Genomic DNA, 26,943 nt, shown 5'->3' with positions numbered 1-26,943 from the left:
TGTAATCTCTCAAGTTATCAACTTGGCTTGTTTGTCCTATGAAGGCAAGTAAGATAAGGCCAATTTAGTTGGAGAAAACATCTGACTCTGAGGAAACTAGATCTGGGAGGCAATTTAAGGAAGCCCAAGATGCTGGTGAGATACTGAGTTATAGACAAATGTGAAGACACAGCAAGTGAAGAAGAAACTGTGATTAAAACATTGTTGGAGCTGTGAAACTACTTTGATCTAGATAAATTTTTAAAAAATAACATGGAAGGGAAATAATAGGAGACTTCAATAGTACTTACCAATTTCTCTAATAAGTGGGTAATTACAAGGCAATTGCTGAATCCAGTGCAAAGTAGGTTCATAACTGAGCCAAAGTGACTCTCAGCTTCCAATAGCCAATTCTATGCTAAAGTTTCCTTGCAGTTTTTACAGGCTGGATTACTCTTCAATCTTCTGTTAAGGCTTCTCCTTGCCAGCATCTACTCTTACCTTCAGTGCAGCATATTTATCGCTGAAGAAGATAAGTTGCTTAGACAATTTGACTAGGTTTCCTCCTCTTTATTGTTCCTGATGATCCTTTGATCAGATTTTTTGTATGCCAATGACCACACCCCCTTATATCAGGGTCAGCAAACTATAGCCCAGAGCTAGAACATATTGAAAAAAATCTCACTAACTGTTTTATGAATAAAGTTTTATTGGAAAAGTCATACCCATTCATTATTCCATCTTGTCTACGATTACATTCATATGAACAGAGTTGAACAATTGCCACTGAGACCACAGGGCCACCAGAACCTAAACATGTACTATCCGGCTGACACTCACAAATACTTGTTGAAAAACAGTTTTTTCTTCTTCAAGGTAAAAACTGGCCCAGTTCCAAATTAAATTGGACCTCCCAAAAGAAGAGCTTTCAAATCTATGGTTTCTTATGCAAAGTTTTCCTTTTCAGTTAGAATTGCGATTTGAGGAAACTTCTTGCAGGATAAAAGGTGCCTGGTGAGAAATAAAGCACACATTGTAGATCAGGCCTTTATTGATTTGCTTTTGTGCCAGACACTGTGTTTGGACTTAATTCTGGTTTCAGCTCTCTCTCTGGATAGCTCTAAGACCTTTCAAAAGTGGTTTGAACACCTATACACCTCTACCCTGGAAAGAGCCAAAGTCATTAGCTGTTGTTATTTCTGAAGTGGGAAGAAGCATTAAATGGTCAAGTCCTACTTCTAGACCAGTGGTTCTCAACCTTCCTAATGCCGCGACCCTTTAATACAGTTCCTCATGTTGTGGTGACCCCCAACCATAAAATTATTTTCGTTGCTACTTCATAACTGTAATTTTGCTACTGTTATGAATCATAATGTAAATATCTGATATGCAGGATGTATTTTCATTGTTACGAATTGAACATATTAAAGCATAGTGATTAATCACAAAAACAATATGTAATTATATATGTGTTTTCCGATGGTCTTTGGCGACCCCTGTGAAAGGGTCATTCGACCCCTAAAGGGCCGCAACCCACAGGTTGAGAACCGCTGTTCTAGACAAATGTATGATGTCTAAATCCTCTGTGTTATCTTGCATGTGTTATGGTTGTGTGTTAATCCTTGTTAGGGTGCAGGGCTCCTGGGAGGGTATCCTCAGGACTGACTGAAATGAATGCTATTTATTGGGTAAACATTCTGGGCCTGGAACTACTGTTTAAATCTTAGTCATGCACCACAGAGAGGACACAGTCAGGTCCTGGCCTGGACACTTTCCCCTCCTCACCATGTGTAGAAGGATATGTAAATCTGACACGCACGGTTGGTTCTTCAAAGTGCTTCCGTGCGTAATCCGAGCGACCTTCACATCTGCAGCTCCTGGAATCTATACTTTCAATGCAGCTGTTTCTTCTTTGAAGGCTGGTCCTCAATCCCAGCCCGGTCAGATTCTAGTAGACTAAGGACAAGGACTCTGAGCTCAGGAGAGATTAGTGCCCAATTCTGCAGGGGACAGTCTCTCGTTGGATGTGTGAGTGCGGGCCCCGCACAAAGCTCTCATTCTCTGCTGCTTGATTAATCCTTGCTTTCATGTTGATTTCTAGCTCCAACTAATGTCACCATGGGCCCAACATCACCTATGGTCTCCATGTCTACTCCTACAAAGCCAGCAGGAGGGCAGCAGAAATTCAAGACAGGTAAACTGATATATTTTCCAGCCCTTGGCCTTCGTTTTTAATTTAATTTAAATTTTTTATATTTTTATTGATTTCAGAGAGGAAGGGAGAGGGAGAGAAACATCAGTGATGAGAGACAATCATTGATTGGCTTCCTCCTGCACACCTCCTACTGGGGACAGAGCCCAAAACCTGGGCATGTGCCCTTGGCCAGAATTCAACCTGGGACCCTTCAGTCTGCAGGCCAACACTTTATCCACTGAACCAAACTGGCTAGGGCCAGCCCTTGGCCTTCTAATGAGAGGATGTAGACTGCCAAGGGCATGTGTTAAGGCAGAGTTACAATCTAGGGTATGAATTCCTTCTTGGTTTCTAAAGGTGGGCCTCACAGTGTCTTTGAATCTGTGTTCCATATACATGCACTTTTTTTTTTTATTTTAACTGTAAGTACTTTTAGAGTGAGAGGACCTATTTTTTTTAAACAAATCATATTCTCAAAGGAATTTTTTATTTCCAAAAGCCGCAGATCACTAATCTTGGACATCTAATGCAGATGGTGAGGATTTGGCCTAGTGGAGCACAGGTTTATGAGGAAAGTCTAGGGAATGCCAAGAAGTGGGTTAGGCTAATGAGAGTCTGTCCTCATGTTCTAGACATTTTCCCCACCTCACACATGTTCATGAAGATACACACATCTGATATGCATGGCTGGCCGTCACAAAATGCTTCAGTGTAAATTACAGGTTTCCTTTTTCACCTGTAAAACCCCTGGGAAATACACTTTCCCATACAGCTTATTTCTTTTTTCCAGTGTGACTTCAAGCCCTCCCCTGTCAGAGTCTATTTGAGCAAGGACAGGAACTCTGAGCTCAGGGAGTATTAGTGCCCAGGTCTGCAGGGGAACCTAGGCTCTCACTGGTTTTGTTGATGCTCATGCCTAGCACAAAGCTTTTGCTGTTTTTGCTGCTGGATTTATTCTCATTGTCATGTGGATTTCTAACTCCACCTGAGCTCACCGGGGTCCCAGGATCACCTGGGGTCTCCACCTCTGCTACAGCACCAGTCGCCTGCAGAACATCCTGAGAAAGAATGTGATGTGTTTTTGAGTCCAGAGGCCTTGCAATAAAGAAGGTATACCACCCAGGGTATTATCATGAGGTGGAAGTATAATGTAGAATTAATGTTCTTCCCTGGGTTACAAATGTGAGCTTCACATTCCAGATTACTTGTTTCCTTTGTATCTATAAATATGTTTCAAGTAAATAGACCCATAGATTTTAAAATCAGATTCTCCAGGGGATTATTAGCCCCCAAATCCTCAGACCATTTATCTTTTTTAAATTTTTATCTTCACCCAAGGATATTTTTCCATTGATTTTTAGAGAGAGTGGAAGAGAGGGAAAGAGAGAGAAACATCAATGTAAGAAAAACACATAGATTATTTGCCTCCTGCACCCGTCCTGACCAGAGCCTGGGCTGGGGAGGAGCCTGTAACCAAGATACAAGCCCTTGAGTGGAATCAAACCCTGGACCTGTTAGTCCGCAGGCTGACACTCTTTCCACTCAGCCAAACCGGTTAGGGCCTCAGACCATTTCATTTATTTTTGACATCTAATGAGAATGGTGTGGATCTGGTTCAGTTGAGCACAGGTTTACCAGAAAAATATAAATAAGTGTCTGCTTAATGAGATGTGTTCTCACTGGGAGCTGTAGGAGAGATCCTTTATCCACTCTGAGGTTGGAGCCTCATGTGGCAGGTAAGGCATCATCAAGATGACCCTGTGTGACAGAATTCATGCAAAATTCTTTTTACTCCATTTTAAAAATTTTAATTTATTTATTATTTTAAATTACAGTGGAGATACAGTATTATATTAGTTTTAGGTGTATATCCCCATGATTAGACATTTATATAAGTTTCGCAGTGATCACCCTGGTAAATCTAGTATCCGTGTGACACCATATATATTTATTACAATATTACTGACTATATTGCCTGTGCTGTAGTTTACATTCCCGTGACTATCCTTGTAAGTACTAATTTGTACTTCTAAATCCCTTGACCTTTTTCACCCATCCCCTAACCCAGTGGTCAGCAAACTGCGGCTCACGAGCCACATGAGGCTCTTTGGCCCCTTGAGTGTGGCTCTTCCACAAAATACCATGTGCAGGCGCGCATGTACAGTGCAATTGAAACTTCGTGGCCCATGCGCAGAAGTTGGTATTTTGTGGAAGTGGCACACTCAAGGGGCCAAAGAGCCGCATGTGGCTCGCGAGCCGCAGTTTGCCGACCACTGCCATCTGCTAAGTTCTTTACAATCATTATATTACTTAATTCTTATGACAGCCCTATGCATTGTAGGTGTGATTCAGTTATACTTTATAGTTGTGGGCACAGAGTCCAAGTTCATTGTTGAAAGACATATGAGTAGAAAGTGGTTGACTCAGGATTCAGGTTCCATTAATTTGAATTTGTGGCTGTGCTTATAACTACTGGATGGTGTTTCTACCATGAGGACTGAAGTTATATTAGGATGAATTTGTCCTTATCTGATATCCTCATTGAAAAAGCCCTTTATATAATTACCCTGTCTTTTTATGTCAGTCAGTGACAGTTTTGCTTCTAGCATTCTTTACTTTAGTATGTAGCATAAAATTTTAAAAAATGCTGTTTATACTTATGACAAAGTATATATCTGATTTAAGAATTTCAGGGATTTAGAATGTATGGCTTCTCTTTTCAATTCAGGCTACATGCTTCAAGTTTCTGAGTTTAGATGCAATACAAATGGAGAATAATTTGATGTATGGGTGGGGAAATAGCTTGGCCTTCTGAGGACAAGTTCAGGTTCAAACCTTCTATTTTTTTTCTAAATATATTTTATTGATTTTTTTACAGAGAGGAAGGGAGAGAGATAGAGAGTTAGAAACATTGATGAGAGAGAAACATCGATCAGCTGCCTCCTGCACATCTCCTACTGGGGATGTGCCCGCAACCCAGGTGCATGCCCCTGACCGGAATCGAACCCGGGACCCTTCAGCCCGCAGGCCGATGCTCTATCCACCCAGCCAAACCGGTTTTGGCCAAACCTTTTATTTTTAAGATTAAAAAGATAACACTTAGTGAAGATTCTCAAAGCCTTTTCAACTCATTGACTCCTTGAGGTGATCTGGATTCTGAAAAGTAACAGAAATGTCTCAACCTCTTAGCCAGAGAAATCTGATGGAACATTGATTTTCCTTAACTCCCATTGAGCCTTGTGTGTATTTATCTGGTAACCAGGAGGGATCTGAAGCATTTGGGCGATGAACTGAGTTTGGAGGAGAGGGTTTTAGGTTAGAAGTCAGATTTTAGAGCAGGGGTGGGCAAACTTTTTGACTCGAGGGCCACAATGGGTTCTTAAACTGGACCGGAGGGCCGGAACAAAAGCATGGATGGAGTGTTTGTGTGAACTAATATAAATTCAAAGTAAACATCATTACATAAAAGGGTACGGTTTTTTTTTTTAAGTTTTATTCATTTCAAACGGGTTTGCCCACGGCTGTTTTAGAGTCATAAAAGTGTATAAGAAAAATAGCTTTGTTCCAGGCAGCTGAACATACTAGAGAATCTGTTGACTTTCTTAATATTGATTTAGCTTCTTTATACTTAATTTGACATAGTGTGTGCCTGTAAAAGTGTGAGGATTAGTGGATGTAGTTTAGTGAACATGCATAAGTTTTTTTTACTTCATTTAAAGCAGAGATTCAGAAAGATCTGTGTGACCTCCTGGGGAATATTAATTGTATTATTAATTGAATTGAGCCTTATGTTTATCCTGATCGTTTCCTAAGGAGTTGGAGTCTAGAGTTGAGCTTCACAGTACAGGAGGGAGGTGAGCACTGGAGCTAATTCAATGCAGAGACATTTACTTTTACAGCCACTTCCTGTCTGTCCTCAGTGCCTCCAGCACATGTTCATTTCCTAAAATATGCATGAAATGGTTGGATGTAAGATTATAGGAGGAGGGGAGTAAAGAAAGATGCCCACAAGAAATCAAACTTGGGGAAGAGGTTAAGGTCAAGAGGCCTTTTGCACAGACCTAAGTTGGAAAGACTGATCATCTGACTTTCTTGTACTGTCCTGTTCTTTGTTCCTAAAGAGAGCCACATTTTTTTTATAGGGTTCAGTATTGGAGGAAAACTTGCAATGGGTTCAGAAGATAAGGAAGGGTGATATTGAAATGTGAAGATGGTGGTGGGAAAGAGGAATCAGGAAGACTGATGAAAGGCAATAAGGAAAGCCCAGGTCTGCGAATTCTTGCCCAGCCAGCACCACTAATTTGCTCTAAGTTCTGTGGTGCTCTCTGAGGAGGGAACATGAAGATTTTATAAGGAGGCAAGTGATGCGTAGCGGTGTGCTTTAGAATTCTTAGTGAAGCTTTTTGGTGAGAAATGGAAGATGAGTCAGATAACACAGGAAATCAGTCATTCAGAAGGAGTGAGCAGAATGCAACTGCAGAAGGAGCTGGGGTCACGGTCTGCCAGGAACCTGGCCGAGGGTTGTGAATCATTACCAAGTTGAGAGATTGGGCAATGCAGTCACCTTGAAGAAACTTCAAGGAGTTAAATATTGTGAGGGTGTATCCCGTGCTGGTACATATGTACGTCTCTCTGGAAAGATGTGTGGATGGATAATCATGAACTTGAATAATGTCATAAAATTCAGATTGGGGTTTTTGTGAAGATGGGATGACAGATTAGTGTAAATTCCTAGGCCCTGTTCTATGAACATGAAATGTCATTTGTATGGATAAAAGCTTAATCGGGTGTCTTACATAAGATGCACTGTCATAGGCATTATGCATTTAGAGAGATCCTAAGAATATGAAAAGTGTGAAATAATTCTGTCTATAGATGACTATCCAGACCATTATCTATATCAGATTTACTCCTGATAATAAAGACCTAGATGGCAGTGCAATGTCTCAATGTTATCTTTGAATAAATTTCTAAGAAAGAGTTGAAGGTAGTTCCCAATTTTAGGTTTGTTGCCTATTTTTGTTGGGGCTGGAGATTTTTCTACATATAGAACAGAGCTCTTTCATCCTTTTTATTTCAGAAACCACTTCATCTTCACAGCAGACAACAGAAACCCCGCCTATCACACCACAGGAAGCAAGTACGACCAGCTCATTGTTGAACTCTTCTTGCCCAACAGGTAACTGCATTTTCTTTCCTGAAGACCTAGAGCATTCAAAAATTGACAGTAATTGACATATAGTTAAGAGCACATATTGTGACAGAGTGCCCACACTAGCCCCTCTAATCTGCTATGTGACTGAAACAAATGTCTTACCCTCTCTGAATCAGTTTTCATCATTTCTAAATGGATGGAACACCACTAATCATGTGGAATCCTTGTGAGGATTAAATGAGATTAAGAGCTTGGAACATAAGGGGAAAAGTGATAAATACAATAGCAACTATGGCTATGACTATTACTTAGATGTCCAGAGTACATATATCTGACTAACATACGCAACTTGTATGATTTGGGAACCCCCACATGCATATACCTATTTTTCTAAATCAAATGAATCAGTTTTGACTCCATATTTATTACTGGGCTTGCTCCCTTGGGCCAGAGCTGTAAAAGAATTACCAGCAGACCGAAATGGTCACCTGTGTTTACATTTTGCCCAAGCTCCAGAGTCTCAATACACCCAGCAGGTTGTTCTGCTGCCCTGTCAGGCTTGCAGGTACTAACAGACACTTAGTGATGGGTTGGGGACACCAATGCTGTCACCAAAGAGAGAGTCTCCCCTACTCTCTGGCAGATCCCATGTAGTCTCTACTCTTGAAAGGGTAGATTGACCTGTCTTTCCCATGGTGGAGAAAGGTGATACTGAAACCTATCATCTTTCCCGGCTGACTCTGTGCCCCATAGTAGGAAGTGTGAGGAATGCCACATGCTGACTATGTGTCCTTGTGCTGTGTCCAAACAAGGTCAAACCTTGCAAGACTCCTCCTGTGTATGACCCCCTGTGGCTTTACTTTTGCCAATCATTCCTGGAAGATGGTTAATTTTTAAATGGACCTGCAGTAATTCACAGAGGGACACATTCAGTTGGGATTAGATAATAGTGGCATTCAGTTTTGAAAGTGGAATCGCTGACAGCACGGAGAAATTGGGGCCAGTGCCAGCAGCAGGTGTGAACAGGGCCGGCACCATCAGTGGGTGTGAGCGGCGACTGCTGGCTGCCCTGATCGCCCCTTAGGAGCAGGGGGAGGTGGAGAAGCCCTCAGGGGCGATCAGGGCTGGCAGCCACTGCTTGCACCTACTGATGGCACCGAGCGATTGGGACCGGCGTTGGGCACCGGCAGTGGCTGTGAGCAGTGGCTCCGGTGCTGGCAGCGGGTGCAAGCACCAGGCGGGATCGCGGTGCACAGGAGCAAAGAATTTTTTAGTAACCACCAGAAGCTCACCCCGATGACAGTGACTGGTGCCTTGCCTTGGTCTGGTGCCCCCGCTCACCTGCTCCACCATCCCGCCGTGGCCACTGCCCGCCATGTCCCTTGCACTCTTCCTGGTGGTCAGCGCACATCATAATGACTGGTTGTTTGATTGTTCTGGTTGTTCCGCCGTTAGGTCTATTTGCATATTAGCCTTTTATTATATAGGATAGTCAAGATATGGAAGCAATCTAAATGTCCGTCAATAGATGAATGGATAAAGAAGATGCAGTACATATTACTTGGCCATATAAAGAATAAAATCTTGCCCTGGCCAGTGTGAATCAGTGATTAGAGTATTGACCCATGCACCTAAGGGTCTTGGGTTTGATTCTCGGTCAAGAGCATGTACAGGAGGCAACCAATCGATGTGTCTTTCTCACATAGATGTTTCTCTCTCTCTCTTTCTGTCTCTTCCTTCTTTCCCTTCCTCCTTTCCACTCTCTCTAGAAATCAATGGAAAAAATATACTCAGGTGATGATTAACAACAACAACAAAAATCTTGCCATCTGCAACAACATGGATGGACAAGAGGGTATTATGCTAAGTGAAATAAATCAGACAGAGAAAGACAAATACCACATGATTTCATTTATATGTTGAATCTAAAAAAGGAAATACATGAATAAACAAAACAGAAACAAACTCATAGATACAAAAAACATTTTGATGGTTGACAGATGGGGTGGGGTTTGGGGGTTTGGGTGTAAAAGGGGTGGAAAGGATTAAGAAGTACAAATTGAGGCCTCGCCTGTGTGGCTCAGTTGGTTGGAGCATTGTCTCGTGCACTGAAAGGTGGTGGGTATGATTTCCAGTCAGGGCACATACTCAGGTTGTGGGTTTGATCCCTGGTCAGGGCATGTGCAGGAGGCAACCAATCAATGTTTCATTCTCATATCAATGTTTCTCTCTATCTGTTTCTCTCCCTTTCTCTCTTGCTCTAAAACCAGTAAAAGAATGTCCTTGGGTGAGAATTAAAAAGAGAAGTACAAATTGGTAGTTACAAAACATCATGGGGATATAAAGTATAGCATAAGAAATATAGTCAATAATATCATAATAACTATGTATGGTATCAGATGGGTATTATATTTTTTGAGTGATCACTTCATAAGTTATTTAGATGTCTGGTCATTACGTTTTACACATGAAACTAATATAACATTGTATGTCAACCCTATTGAAAAATAGGAAAATTATTTTAGAAAGTAAACTAAACAAGAAACTAATAAAAATGGTCACTTATAAGTCAGTTTGTATGGGGATTGGTAGAGATTGGAGGCAAAAAGAGAGACTTTTTATGTCATTTTCAGTTTAGACTGTCTAAAAGTACTAGTTATTTAAAATATAGGAGTAAGTTAAAATTAAGATATTTTTATCATTTAAAAATTTTGCATGCATACATAAATATAATGTTTTTACGAAAAGCCCTTAAAGAATAGTACCCTTTAATATTAGGACTTTAGGTATATGATATATTGGTCTTGTGGTTGCTGTACCATGTATTTTTCTAAAGTACTTCTGGGTCAAAGCCTAGGCACCTTGACATTTAAGGTAGGAGTTACATGCCACCTGTCTTAGATATCTTAGTACCTTTTGCTTACATTTTTAATGTAAGATCAATGTAATGTCCATTCTGAATAGAGTGGTTTGATCTTTAGATGTGCATATGGCCTCTGGGCATTCATTGACAGTTCTTCACTGGCATGAAAATATTGATAATCTATCTATAAGTGGCATTTTTAACATGGTTCCAAAAATGGCTTCTGTACCCCTGATTTATAGGTAAAACTTTATATATAATGCATTTCTTTTCCATAAAGAAGAAAAAAGGGGTCCATTTTCACAGGGTCCATGACAAAATGATTAAGAAACACACCTTAAAGATAAATTATTAAACACTAGTAACTTGGTATAATTCTTGCAATGCCTGCTGCATTTTTCCCAATACCTAAGTGTTTGTAGCAAATTTTCAATATTTTTTATAATTCTAATTAATGTTTTTTTGTTGTGGAGCAGATGGGAATAGCACTGTGCCACAACTTTCAGATGGCGGTTGGCAATGCAATAAAACCGTAAGCAAATTCCTTTCTATTTTATTAGCCATATTCACTTGTATGTCCCCCTGGAAGCAAGTTACATTTAGAGATTACTTCTGTAAGGCTGGGTACATATTGGTTCTTTCTAGTTAAGAGACAAAGAAGAAAATAATTTGCTTCTTAAATAGGGGTGCTTTGGTTAATTGGTAAAGTTCATATGGATATAGGTGGACCAGTTTGTTAGAGATGCCTGAAAAATGATGTTTTACTCACACACATACACTCAACACTCACACACTACAGACTTTCCCCTGGCCAAAAAATTGGACAAAAAAAGAATGAACTAGTTTAAGGAGAGTGAGTTAACGTAACATTCCCAGGAAGACTCCAGTTAACATTAGGGGAATAAAATGCTTTGAGTCACTGTGCTGGCATGGAGGCTGTTCCAAACAAAAATATTATGTAAATGAAAGTGTGCTGCTTAAACATAGATCCCCTATTATCCTTTTCCAACCCAAATGCCTTCTATATAGAAATTTTGGGGCCGCTGTAGAGTTTTTCTACACCTCAACCTCCCCACAGGATGACTTGTTAAGGTGTTAACTGGTCACAAGTGGTGAGAAATGACAACCTGCAATAGCAAGAGAAATTCAAGCTGAGACAAAGTGGGCTGATCTTGTGTAGGGTCAGATTACTGTTAAAGTTAACCTTAGTTACAAAGCGAACACTGCACTGCATAGGAGTGATATGAAATATTTTACCAATTTGTATGGTCTGATTGATCCAATGAATGTGGGCTGAATTTGTATATACCTCCTAAATATCAGAACTGCCACCATGGAAATGGTTATTATATTGCTATATGGCCAGATTGTTATATGCGGATTATTTTTAAAGCACATTCTGCTCTAGCTGGTTTGGCTCAGTGAATAGAGCCTCATCAGCCTGCAGACCAAAGGGTACCTGGTTCGATTCTGTCTAGGGCATGTACTCAATTGCAGGCTCCCCCCCAGCCTGGGCCCTGATCAGGCTTGTGCAGGAGGCAACCAATCGATGTGCTTCTCTCACATTGATATTTCTCTGTCTTTCCCTCTCTTCCACTCTCTTGAAAAGTCAATGGAAAAATATCCTTGGGTAAGGATTAAAAATAATAATAAAAATAAAAAAATAAAAAAGCGCATTCTGAATGGCGAGGTTGTTCTTGATCTTAGCTGTAGGATGGTTAGGTTTAGCAAAGAGTAGAAGCAGTTTGGATGCAAGTTCATCATAGGTCACAGTGGAATCATCGGCTTTTTGTGCCTTGATTCTGAGGATGTCAGCGTGTCTCCCTGGAATCTTGAAAACATGCAGCAGGTATTTTAACCCAGTAGGTCAACTCCCTGGACCCTATAGTAAGGAAAGAATTGAACAAAAACATGAAGATGCATGAGAAAATATGTTCATTTATAATCATGAAAATGTTACGAACAACCTCAGTGGTCAATAGTAAGGGATTAATTAATGAATTACTTAATTAATTAAACACACCCACATATTGCCACTAAGAATGTCATTATTTCAGTGCATTTACTGACACGAGAAGACATTATTATTGATTATTACGTGAAACTCTAACTTTAAATAGTATATATACTACAGTATATATTGAATATAATCATTATTTATGTTAAGAAAATACCACTACCCCAGGACAGATTATCGGATATGGCCTGGGGGCCTCAACACCTGGGACCCTTCCTGTAAGCCCACAAAAGGGGGTGGAACCATATCTGCAAGACAAAGACCCCAGAAGGTTATTAAAAGTGAAGCCCTCTGCGTGTTTCTTCACTCTGATTTGGAAATTATTCCTGGAGTCCACTAGTGTTAATAAACGAGGTCCCTCCCTTTCTCTAAAAAAAAAAAAAAAAAAAAAGAAAGAAAGAAAAAGAAAAAAACACTAGACAGAAAATACTGAAAGAGTATGTAATAAAAAACGATAACAATGTTTGTTTTGGAGGTGTTAGGATTATGGTTGATTTTAGTTTTTCTTTCCTTATGCCTAGCTGCACATTCTAAAGTAAACATGTAGTTTCTATGTAATGTAATATTTGTAAAAAGCAAAGCCTCCTTTAGCAACCCCATGTTCCATCTAACCACTTTACGCCCCCCCCTCCCCCCGCCCCGCCCAAGGTAATTCCAATGCAGCTTTTCCCTCCCAGATAGTGGCCATTCCCCTTTAAACATGGATGGCGTAAGTGCTAAATTACCCTGTTATTTCTCGTCATGTTTTTCTGGACGTGTCTGAAAGTTCCTTTCCCAAGGACCCTACTCAATCTGTAGTTGACAGACGCACAGAAACAGAGGTTCAGAGAAGTGTAATAACTTGTTGAGGGTCTCACAGCAACTAAAAGAGCCAGGATTCTGACTCCAAAGATTAAACTTTTATGCACCAAGAAGCTTGATCCTTCTCTCGGATCTTCCTTTCTGTTAAAATATCTACCCTGTGGGATCTTTTTTAGGATTAGAGCTAAACTATGTAAAGGTGCCTGGCATGGTGCTTGGCAATTTTTGGGCTTATTCTAGGACAGTGATGGCGAACCTTTTGAGTTCGGTGTGTCAGCATTTTGAAAAAACCCTAACTAAACTCTGGTGCTGTGTCACATATAGAAATTTTTTGATATTTGCAACCATAGTATAAAAAAGATTTATACTTTTGATATTTATTTTATATACTTAAATGCCATTTAACAAAGAAAAATCAACAAAAAAAATGAGTTCGCGTGTCATCTCTAACACGCATGTCATAGGTTCACCATCACTGTTCTAGGAGGATAATCCCTTATAAATTACCCCAGGAGATTTTAAACAAAATTCTGCATTTTTAATCAATTGCATAGCATTTTAAGTTAAATGTTAACCAGGGCCAAACTTGTGAGTAAGCTGATTTCAGGTCCATTTATTTTTATTTATTTAGCTATTTATTTTTATATTTCTTTATTCATTTCAGAGAGGAAGGGAGAGGGAAAGATAGAAACATCAATGATGAGAAAGAATCATTAATCGGCTGCCTCCTGCACGCCCCCTACTGGGGATCGAGCCTGGACTCAGGCATGTGCCCTTGGCTGGATGGAACCTGAGACCCTTCAGTCCACTTGCAAAAGCTCTCTATCCACTGAGCAAAACTGGCTAGGGCTCAGGTCCATTTATATAGACATAAATAGAATCCTGAATTATAGTTAAAAAAATGACTGTATCAATGGCCAAATTCATGAATTAAGTACATCCAGATAACATCACCAAGTTAACTTATACATGAACATTTTTTTTCCTTTTTTAATGTCAGAAGAGAATATATTTATGAAAATAACTTATTGATTTCTTTTGAAGATATTGGCAATTTACATGTAATAAGGAACACACTTTTCTCCCATATAAATCCCACTCCAAGCATGATGTAAAACATTTACAATACCCTAAGTACATATTGAATTTCAATTTCTCTTACAATTTCACCATGGTTACAATCTCAGGAGATCATTTGGTCTTACCCATCATGATCTAGAAGTAGACAAGGGCCAATTAAGATAAATGTGTCTGTGTACATTATTTGAGGAAATGATTGCTGCGTATAATTCTAACAAGATGCTTTTTTCAATCTGCTGATGTCCCCTTAGCACACGGACTTGAATCAAAATTCATGCTTGAGCACCAACAAGTCACTCTACATTGGACTCTCCATTATGGCCATGGTATTGTTGCTCACCATTTTGGCTGCCATAGTTCCCACAAGTAAGTCATTTCAGAGCTGTGCAGAGTGAGGGCTGTCTAGCTAAACTGCCTGGGTCTAGGGAGCTTCACACACTACATACTTTTGATTTCTCATAACTTCCCTGTTTCATAACCTTGTTCTTTTTTGTTTTTTCTTAAAAATATTGGCCTGTAAAGGACAAAGGAAATTCAAGTTCTCCACAGGAGAAATAAAACTCTAAGAAATAAGAGTTTGTTGGGTGGGATTTGGAAGGCAACAAACCGCTGTACTAAGCAGATTTGTTTACTCTTCCTCCTCCTTTCCCCTCAAGACCCTGTTTTTGCTCCCGTGAAGGATAATATTGTTGAGAGTCTTACAGCACTCACTTAGCTGAAGAGGAAAATGAGACATTGGTGGGAAACAGATTTCAGGGCCAGGCTAGACCAACAGGTTTCAAAGACTAGCCATCCACCAGCTCTGTATGAGTACGTGTGTGTGCAGCTGGCCTCCATGGATAAACCACAATCATCCATTTTAAAAAAAGAAATATAATTATTAATAATTGCATTAAAGTAAGTTTGGGCATATGTGTGAATACACTAAACCATTAATAAACATGAGATAGTTTGCACTCCGGGGCTTCTTTGGGTCCTACTGAGTCAACAGTCACAGGGAAGAGCCTAGTCTGAGTTTTGTTTGTTTTCCTTTTTTAAAAAACATTCTTCTAGCCCGGCCAGGGTGGCTCAGTGGTTGAGTGTCATCCCCTGCACCAAGAGGTTGCTGTTTTGATTCCTGATCAGGGCACATGCCAGGGTTGTGGGATCTGTCCCCAGTAGAGAGCTTTCAGGAGGCCACCCCATTAGGGGGTATGCAGGAGGCAGCCAATGTTTCTCTCTCTCCCTCCCCGTCTTCTTCCTCTCTCTAAAAATCAATAAAAACATATTAATAAACAAACAAAATCATTCTTCTAAATTTAATTTTTTCCGCCTCTGGCTTTGTACAGATTTCGTTTATATTAAAGTAATAGCAGAAGTAATAAGCTAGTACATGGTTAGAAAAAGATCTCATAAACTCTTTGACTGACATGTTTTATTTTCTCTTCAACTCTTCCCCAATTTAGAATATTTGTGTGGGAAAATAAAGGTGTTGCAAAGAAGGTAAGCTTGAAGGGTTCATGTCAATGCCTTTTGATGTTTCTACTCTAATAAAAATAAATAAATAAATAATTCTCTCTGTTCCTCTCCTCTTTCTCCTGAACTCTCCAGTTTACACCCTGGATCCTGAAAAATCTAATTCAGTGGCTGCCTCATCACTATCCACACCTTCCAGTGATATTGTTAGCTTTCTATATTTACGTGGAATTGTGCCATGAACTTCTACAGAAACAGCACTTCAATCCTAAACTCTCCAGACTAAGGGAACTAAATCTCAATAGTGTTTGATGAAATTACATTGGAATGAGTTGTTTGGTTTGTTCTTGATGTCATTCAGTATTTTGTTTACTGAAAGCGATGACTGAAACAGACAAAACATAGAAGCAAATCAACAGAGTCCTTCTAGTGCTTCCAGGCAAATGGCATGGGGAATGTAGACCAGGGTAGTGGGCTGTGTGAGTGAGCCTGATGGAGTAGGAGGCCACTGGCAAAGATCTGGAGGAAGACAACTCCAGGCTGAAGCAGTCCCCCATCCCCTGTCGTTCCACACCCAGCATGCACTGCTGCTTTACATTAGATATCTGGCTTCATAAGCATTTGATGTACAATTTTTGTAAATCTAACCTATTGCCCAGTTAAAACTTAAATCTCCTTTACTTTCATCCACTTCCTGTGGCCATCTAAACAAACACCTGTAATGGTATGAAACCAGTACTTACCACCAATCCCAAGTAGCCTGCTTCTTTTAGTGCAGTTAGGGCTTTAAGCAAGGTCTTTCTTTGATTCGCCAGCCATCCCTCTGAGGCTGCCATTCCTTATTCCTAGTTCTGTTTTGTTGGATGTCAATCTTTTTTATGTCTTAGTTCCATGAGCCAATCCACAGACTTTGCCTTGAACAATAACCAACATATTGCCAGTGCTCCATAAATGTTGGCTTCTATTATTGCAATAAAGTCCACATAGTAATAAACCTGTGAGATAGGCACTATTATTCTCACTTTATACATTGGAAGTCGGGTTCAGAAACATTAAGTGACATCCAAGTTCATACCATACAGCAGATAAAAGACGCAATATTAGGTCTTTTGGGGTCCAGAACCCATACTATAGAAAATTTGACTACCTGCTTCCAGCAATAGAAGGAAAAAGAATACTCCTTAAGGCAGAAAAACATGATTCCTGTCTTTTCACTGTCAATATTTTCTTTATGTTTCTTTTTAGTTGATTTTTGCCCTTTTTCTGTCAACATATTCTTTACATCTACTTCTTATCAATTATAAAAGAAACAATGTAGAAAATATTGTAAAATATAAAAGAGCAAGAAAAAACAAGAGAGAGAGAGAGAGAGAGAGAGAGAGAGAGAGAGAGAGAGCGCATTTATGATGACACCTTTGGGGCAGCTCTTTCACACTGACTCATTTTGAGCTCTTGACACCTAAACTGGTTCCCACATGTACGCCTGGTTCCTTTAATGATCTGCGTTGAGTGAAGACTCTACATTTCATATCATTTCTGGGCAGGCTCAGGTAAGAAAAACCATCACTGTGCACAAATTATAAAACAGCAGCTATATTAAAACTCTACACATAGCCTTTTTATACATTTGCTGGGTGAGTATATTATGAAAGTCATCTAACACATGGCTTTCCCATTCTGACCATAAAGACACAGTAAGATTTTTGACATCATGATCCAGTACACACTTATGTGAAACAACACTATATTACTACATAACACACTCTGGTATTTTGTATTCTGTTTCTCCTAAATACAGGAAGTAGACAACTATATAGATTTAATAACCCTCTCTAAAGAGCACAATCCACAGTTGGAAATACACCAGCCAAACCATTTCATAGCCACCTTTGTGAATATGCATCTTGATTTAGTACTTCCATTTCATGTCTGACAACTGTCTTAGATTTTCAACTGCTGTATTCTATTACATGGATCTCTTGAAGGACAATAGTCTAATACTTCTTAGGTTTTGCTTTGCTATTTTTTTTTTCAATCCTGCTTATTAAACAAACTTTCCCACGACTTAATATTTACAACTCTGGAATCTTCTAGTCATTTAATAGGTTGTGTGAGTGGGGCTCTAGTGTTACAAATAGACAAACGTGCTGCTCGTTATTTAGAAATGATCTGCTTTTCACTTACTCATGTTATTCTTTTTGTGGTGAAGAACCTCAGACGGGAACTTCGCAAAACGAAACTGCAGTGCGCTACCAAGCGCATGAAAATATCTACTTTAAGAACGACCTTCACAACATGCCTTAAGACCCAGCGGTTCTCCAAGGCTTTAGGCCCTTGACTGCAGAAGACAATGACCAGATCTCACCACGTGTGTCCTTTTCAGCTCCAGGATGATTTTTCTGTCAATATTTCATGGCATTACAACATGTCAGTGATGTTGGTTAGAGTGTCTTTAGCTCATCAGTGTGTAGTCACCCTTATTGGTAATTAGTCTTAATTTTTTATACAAAAATTGGCTCAGTCTTTCTGGGCATAGCAGAGCTCTCTCCCAAATACGAACGGAACATTTTAGAATTGTATATTTTGTTTAGACCCTATGAATCATGGATCCATCAAGAATTCTCATTGGGTAGACAATAAATGAACCAATACTTCGGTCACCATAGCTGTAAAAAACATTGGAATAGGACTTAAAATCAGAAAATCTGATTTGGTACTTAAATGAGTTCACTTGGAAGCATTTCTTATCTTGCAACTCATAATGTTAAATTTCTTAAGTTACTGTAGGCTTTCAAATCATGGAGGTTCACAAGTTTTTATTTACCTGGTGGGGAAATAAAGTTAGTGTGGTTACCCATTAGATCTTTTTTTTCTTTTTTGGCTTTGAAAATATAAGGTTTTTAGTGCTTTCCCTGGGACGAGGATGGGGTTTTTAGTAGTTAGAAGAAGGTAGGATGTTTAGTGGACCAAGTAAATGCCAGGGTAAGAAAATCAATTGCCATGTGATTTAACACATGTATGCTATTTTTGCTACATCTGTGTCATAGTTCCAGGCACTCATATAGACCAGTGTCAGAGAATCCAAACTAATTTTTAGGGTGATGCAGGACAGAGATAAATAAAAGGAAAAACAAAAGGGAGAGAACAGGGAAAAGAGCTTTCTGCTTAGAAAAGTAAGTTTGCAAATATAATAGTGTTGTTTGAGAGTGTTGCTAGTTTCAACTGAAATTCTAAATTGTTCCCAACCACTTAAATTAAGACTAGAGCTACCGTATGATTCAGCAATCTCACGAAAAACTCAAAATCATGTATTTGCAAAATATATGCACCCCTATGTTCATTGCAGCATTATTCACAGTGGCTAAGACATGGAAACAACCAGAGTGCCCTGTGATAGAGGGCTGGATAAAGAAGATGTGGTACGCATACACAATGGAATACGACTCAGACATAAGAAAGGATGAAATAGCGCCATTTGCAACAACATGGATGAACCTTGAGAACATGATGCTAAGTGAAATAGACAGAAAAAGCTAAGAACCATATGATTTCACTCATATGTGGGACATAAAATTGAAACTTAGGAATACAAATAGCAGTGTGGTGGTTGCCAGAGGGAAGGGAGTGGGGGGAGAAGGGGATCCTAATATGAGGTGACAGGAGAAGACTTATCTTTAGGTGGTGAGCACACGGTGCAATATACAGATCTTGTAACATAGAAATCCACACATGAAACCTATATGTTCACGTTGACCAATGTCACCCCAATTAATTTAATACATAAATAAATTTAAGAAAAAATGTATTATGGAAGGATGAATGTTTCTTTTTTTTTCATATCAAATTCCAATGCTATTCCTTCTTCACAATCGAATTAAAATTTTGGGTTTGCCAAGAGAGTTAAACAAAGCAAAAAAGGTAAGGATATTTTTAGCCACCAAAAACATCTCTTTTATTTATTTTTTCTCTTTGTATCAGAAACATCTATACATGAATAGTTCACAGGGCTGGGTAATAATTTCAGTTTGAGTTAATCCTGAATTAATTCACACATGGAGTTCAGTGCTACTCACACCATAGTGGTCTAGGAGGGCTTGTTTTTAAAGGCAAGATTTTTAACACGTAGCTGCAGAATTCTAGAAAATTAATAGCACCTCTGAATAAAGGTTAAATGGGCAAATAATATTATTAAGCATTATCTACTGGGTTTCCCAAATAGGATGCGACTAATATGGTCTAAAAATCTTTTCAAGCTACAGTGCTTTTCTTCTATTTATTATTTATATGTTTATTTTGTTAATCTTCACCTGAGGATATTTTCCCATTGATTTTTAGAGAGAGGGAAAGACAGAGAATTACTGCTGTGAGAGAAACACACCGATTGGTTGCCTCCTGCAGGGCCCAGTCCAGGGAGGAGCCTGCAACCAATGTACCTGCCCTTGACTGGAATCAAAACCAGGAAGCTTGGGTTCACAGGCCGATGCTCTATGCACTGAGCCAAACCGGCTAGGGCTGCAGTGTTTTTCTTTTAGATTCAAAACAACATGCATAAACAGATTTCATATTAAAGCCCAGAGTTTGGTCTTTCTGGAAAGACCTGGCAACATTGGACCGCATTCCTATGCAGTCAGGGCCTCATTAGGTGGCATCCCATTCTCTTAGCCCACCAGCCCTTGCCTAAACTGCAGCTCACGTTTGTTACCTGCTTCATGACTTGAGGGCCTTTGAATGTATGCTGCCTCTCCCAGTCTCCAAACTTTTCCTGTAGATGTATGATGGCACATTAAAGGCTCTGGGAGTCTGGCTAACTTTGTTTAATCCAGAATTTCCAAAATTTGTTTGAAACCCATGAGCAAGGATGGCTGCTGGCATGCCTGGGAGGGTGTGGGGATACAGAATTAGAACTAGGACTTGAGTTCTATCTTAACTCTTACCAGTAACACTGGATTAGTTTAGGGCAAGTTGTCCTTATGCCTTCATTTTCATATCTATTAGAGAGAGTTCCATACCTACATCAGATCCTAGGGGTAACTCTAATGATGACGACATGTTATTTGTGAGAAGGCTGAAAAGTGAAAAATATTACAGATATGCAAAGGGCTTTTATTTTGGCTGAGTTTTTGGTAATAACAGGTCTAGTATTAATGCTCAGTAAATAATTTCAACAGTGTTACATTTATAAGTCTCTTGTTCTAGAGTACCACTCTTTCTGAATAATATTTTTTGAAAAGTTGATATTGGGTAATTTGGCTATGATTTAATGCTGTAGAAAATAACTGTCAATAACTGAGAGGAAGAATGGGTTAGAAGGAAGGAAGGGGGAGACATTTAGCTAATATTAATATTTTCTGTAATTTTATCAATATTGTAGAATGTATTGAGTTTTGTTTTTGATTCTTTGAAACAATTGAGATTTCATTTTCTACAATCTGTCCTGGGACATTAGGACATGGGTGAAATTAAGGCCATATTTTAAATTTGGGAAATTTTGCACATCTTCCAGAAGCAGCAGAACCAATCTTTCACTGATGACTGTGAAGATAATTTTGTGAGTACATGAAAGTGTGAGAGTCTCTTATTTTCATTGTAGGAACACTCACCAATAAATGTGATTTTTGTTTTCATTTTGAAAACTGACTTCTTTTCTCAGGCTCATCAGTTGGGGCCTGGCATCTTCAGCTTGCGGTGGATTCCCAGGACAAGGGCAGGCAGGGCAAGATTTGAGAGCCAGTGTGCCTGGCAGTCCGGTAAGTGCTGGGGGTGTAGTAGGGCACAACCCTGAACTCCACTTCCCAAGGAGCTCCCATTTAATAGGGACCCCCCCCCAACCATCAATTCTGCTACCAATAAATACTGAGGAGAATGAGAACATGGTGATAGAATGGGCTTTTCAACCATGGCATCTGGAGCCAGATAACCCTTTGTTGCTGGGGGCTGCCCTGTGCATTGTGGGATATTTAGCAGCATCCCTCACTTCTACCCACCAGGGGACAGTTGTGCCCTTCCAGCTGTGACAGCTGCAAATGTCTGCAGACATTACCAAATGTCTCCTGAGAGACAACATCACCCCTGGTTGAAAATCAGGGTGACACAGGATGCCTGGGGGTGTGAGGGATGTGACTGGGGAGTGGTGAAGGTTGGTCAGGGACTGCCTCTGAGAAAGAGGTGACATTTGAGTTGAAACCAAACAAGGCACCCACTTGGAGGAATCCACCCAATGCATGGGCCTTGGGGCAGGAAGAAGCTTGTGCACTGAGAGGGAGAAAGTACGGTGTGTTTCAAGGACTGACAGCCACGTGGCTGCAAAGGGCCCTATGAACACTTCCGTTTGAGAAGAGTCCCACTCTTAGAAAACAAAACACTTTATCTATTAAGGCTTAAACCTGCTGTGCATCACCACATTATGCCAAAAAGAAATGAATCATTTATTAACGTGCTTCAGTGGCACTGTTCTAAGTTTACATATAAAAAGCCAGTTTGGTTGGTTGGGGTGACAGAAGAGGGTATGTAGGGGAAGGCTAGGGGGAGAGAGTTACATCCTGGCAGTGAGGGGCTTTTCACAGGGCTGTGTGAGGGCACCCTGGCCTCGGGAAAGGGGTCCTGGAAGAAGAAGAAGAAGAAGGATGGGGTGTCAGAGTTCGATCTACTGGGCTAGGTAGCTGCTGAACCCACTCTTCCCAAACTTGCAGCTCGGAATAGTGGAGAGATGCTCTCTGGTTGTGATATTTGCCCCAGATACCCACTCTCCACCCCGTAGGTCAACCTAGTTGTTGGGAAAGCATGCCGCCTGTATTTTCACTGGGTGTGTTATTCCTCAAGGCTCAGCTCAAATGTTACCTCTCCAGTCCTGCAGGACCTCATTCCCCAAGGCAGAATTTACCTTGCGAATACTTCTGTGGAGCCCTCTTTAGCTACTGGATGAATATTCCAGGCATGGTGCTATTGCCCAGCTTGGGTCATTCTACACGAGGCCAGAGCCCTACCTAGCATGCGGGGCACATCTGGATGAATTACAGAGACACCCCCCCCCTTTTTTTTCTGGCTGGCACAGCCTCTGAGCCAGGACAAAGGCTTGTCAAATGGAGTCTGTCCAAACTATAAGCATAAATGGTGACTATAGTGACCCTATAACATTATAGATGTGTGGGTTGAGGACACCTTGTATATGAGCACTCTGAGGGAAGTGTATGCAGTTTCTCAGCACCCAGCTTACACATAGTAGGTGCTTTCTACGTAACTATAAAAATTGGGGAATAAATTCAAAGAATGTTTCCTAGAACCGCCCTGTGTGTGCTGGGAATGAGGGGGGGGGGGGGAGAGGAAAGCTGAGTGTGTTTTTAAAAAAATTTTTATTGTTGAAAGAGCTGAGTGTTTTTAAAACTTGTTTTATGATAGAAAGAACTCTCTTCATATGACCGGCTGGAGTCTGTGTGCACCTCAAGGACTTTCTGAGACCCGTGCTTTGCAACCTTGGCTGTACATTAGAATCACCTGGGAAGCGTGGCCAACTACGCATGCCCAGACCAAGTCAATCAGAATCTCAGCTGGGGGGCCAGATAGGCTTATTTTTTAAAAAAATCTTCCAAGATGATTTCAATGTGTAGCTGAGAACCACTGAGCTGGAGAGGCTTGACGAGGGAAGGTGAGAGCTTGTGTCCTTGTTCTGTGTGAAGAAGGGAAAGCATAAAAGATTCAGACTAAAACAGAAGAATATCGACAGCGGGCTGGGACAGGTGGGCAGACGCTGGGTGATAGCAGGTCTTTCCTGTGTCTGGCTTGCATGGCAACAGCATTATATTGGGAACGAAAAAATGGACGTTGCCACGTGTTTGAAAGCTTCTTAGGAAGCCAGCCCGCAGCTGTCTAGCTGACTGTCCTATGGCTTCCTAAGAATTAAAGGTTTTCTTCCACAAGTTGTAAAAATAAGCAAAGAAAAAGTCCCTTTGGCCTGGGAGGGTTTGCTCTAAGGTAACCTTTTATGTGTTACACTGTGGACTGCTGAGATGGGGTTTGCTCTGTCTGGCAAATGCTGAACATGCTGAGCCTAAAGCAGTACTTGGAGGATGCCTGATGCACACATTTCTCAACAAACTTTATTTTTAGAGGAGTTTTAGGTTGGCAGCAAAATTGAGTAGAAAGTATAGAGAGTTCCCATAGAACTACCCTCCTTTCCCCCAAACCCTTATCATTCTCCACTATCAAAATCTTGCCTAAGTGAGGTGTGTTTGGTACAGCTGATGAACCGACATTAACACATCATTGTCAACTGAAATCCATAGCTTATGCTTTGCATTGTGCATTCTACTGGGCTAGGTAGCTGCTGAACCCACTCTTCCCAGACTTGCAGCCCGGAATAGTGGAGAGATGTTCTCCAGTTGTGATATTTGCCTCAGATACCCACTCTCCACCCCATAGGTCAACCCACTTGTTGGGAAAGCATGCCTCCTGTATTTTCACTGCCCTAAAAATCCCCTATGCTCTACCTGTTCATCTCTCCCTTCTTCCAGATCTGTGACAACCATTAACCTTTTTATTATTATTCCCCTTTCTCTTCCCTCTACGGCTCAGTCAAACTTTTTTTAATTCCACATGCCCATTTCCCTGCCTCCCATTTACTCCTTAAACCAATGCAGTCTGGCTTCTGCCTCCACTCATCCAGTGATGCTGCCCAGTGAGCGTTCCATGTAAGTGCAGCGGCCATTTCTCAATACTTATCAGACTTGACCTTTTGGTTGCATTTGACCCCGCTGACCAAACCATCTTTCCTACAACTCCCTCTTCCCCTTTGCTCTCAGGGAGTGGTGCCACTTGTCCTGGTTTCCTCCTCCTCCTCTGCATTTCTGGCTGGATCCTCTTTCTCTGTCTTCCTCAGCACTCACACCCCCCAGGCAGGACTCAATCCATCACTTGATTCTCTCTTGACATCTTCTCCCTATTTACAAGACCAGCCCCCGCCCTCCCCCCCCCCGCCCCCGCCAAGTCTCTTACAGTCACACCCTCTCCTGAGCTACAGACCCAGTTGTGAACTATAAGTTTATGTCTTTGACTTAAGTGGGCATTTTCAGGTATAATTTCTTCCCATGATTTCAGTTCCACTCTTCTCTCCTCTCCTATTAGAACTCCAATGGCATGATGTTAGCTCTGTGGTTACAGTGTTCAGCTCACTGAGATGTGGTTTGTTTTGTTTTTTCTTTTTTCCAGTCTGTTACTCAAATTGGGTAAATTCTATGAATCTGTCCTCAAGTCCTCAGCTTCCGTCCTCTATCATCTCCACTCTAGTACGGAGTCATCAACTTTTATTCTAGTCATCTTATTTGTTATATTTTTCAATTTCATGATTTCTAATTTGTTCATTTTTATAACCTCTGTTTCTTTTTTCATATCCTAGACACTTTTATGAACAAGATTACTTCTGAAAGTGATGACCATTTATTTATGTATTTAAGTATGCATCTTGAAATATGAAATAAAATGTATATGTAATCCCCATTATTACACCTAACAAAACTAGTGATAACTCTTTAATACTTGAATTTTTCCGGTTGCCCCTCCAATGCCTGCTTATAATGGATTCATCCAAACTAGTATTCAAAACAACCTATAGATCACATTTAGTTGCTATATCTTTTAAATCATTTAGAACAGTGACTACTCCTTTTTTTGTCATGCCATTGACTTGCTGAGAAACTAGATGAGTTGTACTTAAAATGTCCCATATTGTGAACTTTTCAGATTGTTTTATTTCCTGTAAGTTAAAAGTTTTGATTGCATCCAATTTCAGTGTTTTTGTAAAAACAAACAAACAAACAAAAACTTTATAAGTGAAATTATTAAAGTGCTCTTTTTAAAAAATTTTTTTAATTGATTTTAGAGAGAAAGGCAGAGGGAGAAAGAGAAACATCAATGATGAGAGAAAATCATTGATCGGCTGCCTCCTGCACTCCCCACAATGGTGATCAGCTGCAACCTTGGCGTGACACCCTGGTTCATAGGACAATGCTCAACCACTGAGCACACTGGCTGGGCTAAATTGCTCTTTTTAATAGTAAATATTTGGGGGAGCACCTGACTATCTAGTAAAGAGAACTTAGTTAAATAAATCATGACATATCCCTGTAGTGTGCAAGTAATTCTGAGGACATTAAATATGTGCAGTAGAAGAGGATTTAAAGTAAAATTTGAAAACATAGTGCAGTACATTTTAAAAGCTCGTCATGAGCATAGAGATGTCATGTGTGATTATGTCTGCCAAGACCTCTATCACGACACTATCGATGAGTATTGGAGCATAAACAAATTCTCCTTTTTTTCCTTAGATGAGATAAAGAGAGATACTCAATGATCATGCATTGCTTTGTAATCATGCTAGTAGAAAACCAGTGAAAGTTATCTTACCAAAAGCATCCCCCAGAAATAAGATGGAGGAAAGAGTGTGGCTCCCTGCTGGTTCAGCTCCACCTTCCTAAAGAGCCATGGGAGGGGGAAGCAAAGCGACTCATGAGGGGCTTCAGGGCTCTCTTGTGTTAGGAGCCCGGAAACAGGAACGGGGGCGGGGGAGGTAAGGGGGAGGGGAAGACAAGACAAATTAGAAACAAAATGTAATGCCCTATAGTTTAACAAGTAGGGTTAGCTGCTCCTTTTCTTTCTTTTTCTTTTTCTTTTTTTTACTGTTTTACTTATCGGTTTATTATCAATCCACCCCCACCCCCAATGTCCATTTCCCCACTAGACTTCAAGCTTCGTGAAAGCAGCACTTTGTTTTGCTCACTGTTCAGTGTGTGCCTGGCACAAAGTGAGCACTCACACGTCTGTGAAGGAATGAATGAAATGCCAGCTCCAATCTCCAAATTACAGTGGCCACACTGGAGAAAATTTTCTTCAGGAGATGGAGTCTACCAGCATATCAATTAAGGACAGTGAATTCCAGGCCAGTGCAATTTGACAGCCTTCATTTTAATGAGAACTTCTTCACCCGTGCTGGACTCCCTCCCTCGGAAGATTCCCTTCCTGTGGAGAGTCAGTATTTTGTACACCCAAAACCGACACCTAAACTCCAGCTCCTTTTCAACCCAGAGATCCAGGGAGCCCTTAGCACCAATGCTCTACCCTGAGACTGGGATACAGGGGGGCAGTGACCCTAGGCACAGTCCAGACTGTCACGTGGGTACCCTCCCCCGCACCCATGGTAAGTGGCACTGGAGACCAGCCAGGCACAGCTGTGAAAGGAGAACCTGACTTCTGGCACCTTGCCTTTTCCCCTTTGGGTTCCTTCTTATGTGGGCACCCCACCTTTCCACTTCTTATTTCCAAAGGACTTCCTCCTCCCAGAACCCTCACCTCATTGGTGCGCACTGTATGTTTATTCATTCTGCAGAGAAGTTCCCTCTGAGGCAAGGCAG

The 26,943-nt window shown here is 40.6% G+C and overlaps 1 protein-coding gene across 1 annotated transcript in view; it reads left to right on the top strand.

Moving 5' to 3' along the window:
- LOC132236167 (hepatitis A virus cellular receptor 1 homolog) overlaps positions 1-17,882 on the top strand; it is a 34,797-nt gene extending 16,915 nt beyond the window's left edge. The window contains exons 6-9 of the mRNA XM_059699546.1: positions 2,081-2,173; positions 7,274-7,352; positions 15,535-15,571; positions 17,754-17,882. Coding sequence (XP_059555529.1) covers positions 2,081-2,173; positions 7,274-7,352; positions 15,535-15,571; positions 17,754-17,882 — 338 coding nt within the window. The remainder of the gene's footprint in view (positions 1-2,080; positions 2,174-7,273; positions 7,353-15,534; positions 15,572-17,753) is intronic.
- Positions 17,883-26,943: the final 9,061 nt, after the last annotated feature.

This window comes from Myotis daubentonii, chromosome 5 (assembly GCF_963259705.1).
Source record: "Myotis daubentonii chromosome 5, mMyoDau2.1, whole genome shotgun sequence".
In the NCBI taxonomy this organism is placed as follows: Eukaryota; Metazoa; Chordata; class Mammalia; order Chiroptera; family Vespertilionidae; genus Myotis; species Myotis daubentonii.
This window is presented reverse-complemented; position numbering and strand designations above follow the sequence as displayed.